This window comes from Lactuca sativa, chromosome 7 (assembly GCF_002870075.4).
Source record: "Lactuca sativa cultivar Salinas chromosome 7, Lsat_Salinas_v11, whole genome shotgun sequence".
In the NCBI taxonomy this organism is placed as follows: domain Eukaryota; kingdom Viridiplantae; phylum Streptophyta; class Magnoliopsida; order Asterales; family Asteraceae; genus Lactuca; species Lactuca sativa.
The window spans coordinates 190,788,827-190,795,611 of record NC_056629.2 but is presented as its reverse complement, the minus strand read 5'-3'; the positions used below and the strand labels follow the sequence as shown (position 1 = coordinate 190,795,611).

At 35.4% G+C, this 6,785-nt stretch overlaps 1 protein-coding gene across 1 annotated transcript; it reads left to right on the top strand.

Moving 5' to 3' along the window:
* Window positions 1-4,756: 4,756 nt before the first annotated feature.
* LOC111904880 (ethylene-responsive transcription factor ERF071) lies at window positions 4,757-5,871 on the top strand. Its single transcript, XM_023900590.3, has one exon. It carries the CDS (start codon window positions 4,882-4,884, stop codon window positions 5,587-5,589), a length of 708 nt encoding a protein of 235 aa, XP_023756358.1. The 5' UTR covers window positions 4,757-4,881; the 3' UTR covers window positions 5,590-5,871.
* Window positions 5,872-6,785: the final 914 nt, after the last annotated feature.

The following is a 6,785-nucleotide window of genomic DNA, read 5'->3' as shown; positions in this document are numbered from 1 at the left end:
CAAGATGCTTTACATGTCGGTAATGGTAACGGTCTAACGTATACTCGCTATATGTGGATAGACCATATGACTCGCAAATTTGATGTATTTGAAATCTTTAAACAAATTATCTCTATGGTCGAACGCCAATTCAATTCCAAGGTCAAAAATGTAAAAATAGATTGGAGAGGTGAATACCGAAAACTCTCATCATACTTTACCACCATGGGCATTGTTCATCGGTTATCATATCCACATACCCATGAACAAAATGGGTTTGTTGAGCGTCATAACAAACATGTTGAAACTGGTTTTACACTTTTGGCACAAGGTAATGTTCCACACTACTATTGGCATTATGCATTTGACACCGTGGTATTTATTATCAATCGCATGTTATCTCGAGTATTCCAGCCTATCTTTCCCTATGAACACTTGTTACAAAAACAACCTGATTATCTCTTCCTAAAACTTTTCGGATTTCAATGCTTCCCATGCCTATGATCATATAATACTCACAAACTTGATTTTCACTTGACCCCTTGTGCCTTTCTTGGCTATAGCTCTACACACCATGGGTACCAGTGTATCAATCTTAAAACAAACTAATTATACATTGCTCGTCTTGTCAAGTTCAATGAATCAATCTTTCCCTTCCTGATCATGACCAACCCTACACCCACACCATCCACGTCTAAACATAATTCCAACCCTTATCCTAATTCCCCTCCTTTATTCTCTTCTCTTGATCCAGATTATCAACCAGGAGAAATCTCTCCTAATACTAGTTCATCTCCTACCTCACCCAATGATGAACCATCTTCACTACCTACAAACCCTCCAACCTCACCCTCGACATCACCACCATCCCCAGCCACTCGAACTCATCCAATGAATCTTCTCCCAAATCCACAAAAAATAGTCTATGACCCATTTGTTAATCTCAGCACCACCACTAGCTCATCTACAATCGATGAGCCTACATTATTCACAGTTTCTAACAAACATTCTAAGTGTTGCAGAGAAATGCAATAAGAGTTCTCTACCTTAATGCAAAATGACACTTGGACAATTTTTCCCTACTCTTGAAAAACATATATTATCGAGTGTAAATGGATTTATCGCATAAAATACAAGGCTGATGGCACCATCGAGCAATACAAATCACGCTTTGTTACGAAGGGTTTTCACCAACAATCGGGTGTTGACTACGGTGAGACATTCAAACTTGTAGTTGAGCCCACAACCATTTGAACCATTCTGTCTATAGCTATCGCACAAGGATGGAACTTGAGACAACTTGATCTCCAGAATGTGTTTCTCCATGGGCACCCTATACACACCATTTTTATGACACAATATCCAGGCTTTGTTGACCCTGCACATCCAATGCATTTATGTCGCCTCAAGCATTTTATGTATGGCCTAAAACTGGCTCCAAGAGCCTGCTTCCACCGGCTCTCTCAATCTCTAACGACACTTGGATTTGTTGGCTCTAAAATCAATTCATCTTTGTTTGTGTATTCTCAAGGGCCTACCTTAATCTACATCCTTATATATGTTGATGGCATAATTTTCACTGCCAACTGTTTGACTATGATTGATCAACTCGTGACTACACTTTGTAAGGAATTTACAATAAAGGATTTGGGAAAACTACATCACTTTCTCGGTATTAAGGTCATCAGTCATGACTCTAATATTGTTCTTTCTCAACAACAATATATTGGTGACCTCCTACGTCAAGCTGGTCTCTCTGATGCAAAGCCTACACCATCACTCAGGTCCCCATCTATTCACTTAAGCCATGAATCTGGTTCTCTACTTGATGACTCAACGAATACCTACAAATTATGGGGGAACTGTAGTATGTTACTCTCTCTCTCTCTCACTCACACACACACCCTCATATTTCTTATGTTGTTAATAAGGTCTGCCAATTCATGCATGCACCTACAGATGTTCATTGGGTTGTGGTTAAACATATTTTGTGATATCTTCATGGTACAAGTTCACATGGTCTTCTTATTTGTCGCAACTCCAATTTGACTCTCCATGTATTCACATACTCCAAAACCTTTCATGCGTTCTTAGATGCGGATTGTGTTGGATGCCTGATGATTGACGGTCAACTAGAGGCTTTGCCATCTTTCTCGGATCAAACTTGATCTTGTGGTCATAAAAAGAAACAAAGAACTGTGTCCCGCTCCTCTATAGAATCCGAGTAAAAAGCACTCGTTGATATTGTAGTTGAACTCATGCGGCTTTAGGTGCTTTTGAGAGAACTTGGCGTAAAAACAACTACTTCTACTTTGTAGTGTGATAACCTAAGTGTTACATACTTATCTGTCAATCCTATTTTCATGCTCGCACCAAGCACGTTGAAATTGATTTTCACTTTAGTTGGGAGAACGTTGTTGCAAGAGAACTAAAAGTCCAATTCATATCCATTGATGACCAACTTGTAGATATATTTACTAAACCTTTGTCCACATCACGATTCTTATCTCTCAAGGGCAAGCTTCAGGTCGTTCCTGGCCCTTAGCTTGTGGGGGCGTATCAATCCATGTAATTATAACTAGTTTAATATTTATGTTTAGTCTAAGGGGCTATATGTAAATACATCCCCTATATATGTATCTTTCTTGATTATGTTTAATATAGAGAAATTTTCATTTCCTTAGTTGTGGTTTGATAAAGTTGATCGGTGTCGAATAGGGTCGGCCAGGAAATTTTGGATGCCCTATGCAAATTAACAAACAAATAGCCCCTACAACTTGAAAGATATAAAAATTTAAGCAAAAAAATATAAATTTTCATTTTTATTGCAAAATACTTAAAATTAAAAGTTCATTCAAAATAATACACCATTTATTTTTCTTATACTTGAAAACAGTTATCATCCTAATATTCATTGAAATAAATCTTTTAATAACATTTTCATAAGTAACTTTATCCAAAGTGGTGCTTAATTGTCATCAAAACCAATCCATTAAGTTGTTCTTGGGTCAATGTAGGTCGTAAGTATGACTTCAAAATCTTCAATTCGGAAAAACTCTGTTCTACACGGCTAAAAAAATCAGATTTTATTTCAAATACGTAAGATATATATATATATATATATATATATATATATATATATATATATATATATATATATATATATATATATATATATATATATATATATATATATATATATATATATATATATATATATATATCACAAAATCAAAACATTGGTAGGCTTCTAATAAAAAAATCTAGAAATCAGAAAATTACCTTCTATTGCTACAATTGAAAGCAATAAGAAAGGGTATCAAATAATAATAATAATAATAATAATAATAATAATAATAATAATAATAAACATAAATCAATCAGGAAGATATATTTTATAATCACAAAAAAAAACAAAAAAAAAACAAAAACTGATATGCTTCTAATAAAAGAATTCCAGAAATCATAACATTAGTACATTACCTTCGCATTTTCAACACTTCAAAAAAAATATGAAATGAAGAAAAAAAAATAATGATTTACTTCTTACAAATCAGAAATAGTATCACTTATTAGAAACGAAAAAAAAAACAGAACTAAATTTACTTATACCTTAAAAATTCAAAAATTGATTTACTTAATTCCTTGTTCTTTTGATTTTCGAAACTAGTTTATTTATTCCTCCGATTTTAGAAACTTATTAAAGAATTATTGAAGAAAGAAGAAGTGAAGAACGATTGTACTTAACTGATTAGAGAAGAGAGATGAAGTGAAGAACGATTTTGGAATCTGATTTTCGAAATTGGTTGCAGCCTTCAAAAATTTCGAGAAAAAGAAGATTTAATTAACTAGTAAGATTGTTGATAAGCTGATTGGAGAGAGATCTAATTTGTGCCCCATGCGTTATCAACAAAGATGTAGGAATCAAGAAGTGTTTGCTTTTCTCGAAAATTCTAATTTTCCCACTCTTTCACCTGTTGCTTCGTCTGATACTTGCAAGAGAAACCTAATTTGTTTTTCAGCCTTTAACGGTACATATATAGTATAGTAGAATTGCTAAAAATAAATTGGGCCTTACGATGTTTTGGGCCATGTTCATGGACACCTTGTGATAATAGGCAGACCCTCGTACCAAAAATTAACATGTCATCAACATAAAGGTAAATTATCAAACCGGAAACGGGACCATATAAATTAAACAGATATAAATACATTTTTTGATAGGTTCAACATGAGACCACATGAGAAAATAGCCTCATAAAACTTTTGGCGCCATTTGTTCGGGTCAACCAATACAATGATTTGAAAAGTTTACACACGTTATGCTCGTTACCGGGCATACCAAAAAAATCCTCCGATTGTTTATGTAAACTTCATCAATTTTGATTCAAAATGCTACTTTGAAGAACGTTACATATTGCCACTCCGTCCTTGTAGGTAAGCTTCCCCGGTGGCTGTAGGCACGACCTTCACTAGGTACAATAACTGGACAATGGACATCATTTATTCACAGCCTTATTAATTATTGTACAATTTCGTAGGCAAACAACAAAAAACGACTTTTTCTAGTATCATGACACCCCATATGAGATTTCGTGGTGCTACGAATGGCCATGTCGATCATAGATAATTGACATTTTCCGATTTTAAAATACAAAATTGCTGGCGACAAACATCACTAAATCATAATAAAAAAATTCCTAGATGCAAGAAAGTCAAAACTCCAAGGAGCATGCCTAAGAGAGTGACATCTTTACTGACTATTTCGGTAATTCAGCATGCGTGCCATGAATAACACCATAGATTTGGATTTCCTTAGCTGCCAAGCAATCGAAAGGGTGCTTAAATCTTCAAAACGGGCAGACTTTTACGTTTTTGTAATGACTTTTCTCCTGTTGTAATATGAAACAAGTGTCTGATCATGTCGAAAACTCTTCTGGCTCAGGAAGGAACAAGGGAAAGCAATCCGTCTGTGGTGGTCCACTTAAGAAGATCAGAAGGGTGGAACAATCGGAGCAACAAAACAATCCATTAAAATTTATGTTTCCATTTTCTCTTGATGACAACCCTGAATCATCTATCGCAACCCCATCAAAGAAGAATCAAGAGATGATCTCTTTCAGTAATGGAGAGGATGAATATGATCACCGGAAAACCCAGGTGCAGCCTGTGGCAAAGCTATATAGAGGGGTGAGGCAACGGCAATGGGGTAAATGGGTAGGAGAAATACGTCTTCCTCGTAGCAGGAATAGACGTTGGTTGGGAACTTTTGAGACTGCTGTTGAAGCTGCTTTGGCTTATGATCATGAGGCCTTCAAGTTGAGAGGACATAAAGCGCGACTCAATTTCCCACATCTATTCATCAACGATCAAAAACAAACCCTGCTTCCATCTTTACCATCTGATCAGTCTTTGCAACCATGCAAAGAAGAAGATGTCGAGCCTTTGGTCAATGGGTTGGAACCAGGTTCAAGAAACGATGAAGTTCTGAATGGTTTTGGGACGAATGATAGCTTGTTCGAATATGGTGAACCAGCATGGGAAACCATGGGAGCCAAAGGTGGTAGCTTTATATGGGATGACTTTGAGCCCAATTTTTTGAGTCCGTGATAACTTGATTAATATGCGTATATATATGGTTTCTTTATATAACTGAAATCGTAATTATTAAACCATATGAACTGCGATTCTACCTCATCATTTTCATGAGAGTAAACTCGTAGCCTACAAATTTATTACTTAGGTATATTTTGACTCCTGAACTTTTTATTTAATTGATCGTAACAAGGGTACTAGTTGGTTCATATCTGAACCAAGCTTGAGCCTATACGTACGGTTTACTTGTAAATTTACATGTTTACGAGGATATGATTTTCAACTGCTGCTTCATTATATTTTACGTCCAGTAAGGTTTTTGTGGTGAAATGTTGTGATGTTTGCTTGGTGAAACGTAATTTAACCCTAATAAATACTATAAACACAATAATTTTTTATTTACTGTTGGTTCCGTATATCACATGATGCTAAGATGTTGATCACACTCGTGATAGGCGAATCAACGAATGTTGTTATTTGTTGGCATTGATTGTAGGAACTATTGATGGTTGCATCTGTACTGAATGCCTTAGATGCTGAGGATCACAACTACGTACTGATGTTCTCGTATTCTACATTTCTACTAGTAATGATGACGAGTTCCGTCAACTTTTAATATCTAAGTTTTTGACAACTCATTGGTAATTTATTAATGTTGGGAGTTATGGGAATAAAATCCTTTTTGCGTTTCTTTGTAAGATAAGGGAGCAGCTGCTTAGTTTGAAATATTTCTTTGCCTCTCCGTGAATCATGTTAATCTATGACAATCTTGACAAAATTTTAGCATTCCATGCATTGTGCCGGTTCTTTTAAGTGATAGATTCGAAAATGCCCATTGATGTCTTATTAGAACACCCTCACGAACACAACCAATACATTCCAAAAGAATCGGTATTTGCATATCTTTAACTTTTGTTATGAACATCCTCTACCAATCCAAAACTAAAAAGAAGGAAGGAAAAAATAGAACTTTTGCTACGAACCTCCTCTACCACCAAATTAAAGTGATAAAAAGTCGAAGCCCACCAACTCTTTCGACGGAGCCCACCAACTCTTTCGCTCCATCGAACAATGAGATGAGAAGGCACCAACCCTTAAGGGTGCGTTTAGTTCACTTGAGTGGAATGGAATTCATGTGAAAAAAAAATCTAATTCCACCACATTCCAAGTTAAACTTTGTATGTTGGAAATGAAATACTAAATGAAAAAAA

Coding starts and splice junctions, on each gene's coding strand:
- LOC111904880 (XM_023900590.3), top strand. CDS start 4,882: ATGAAACAAGTGTCTGATCATGTCGAAAACTCTTCTGGCTCAGGAAGG.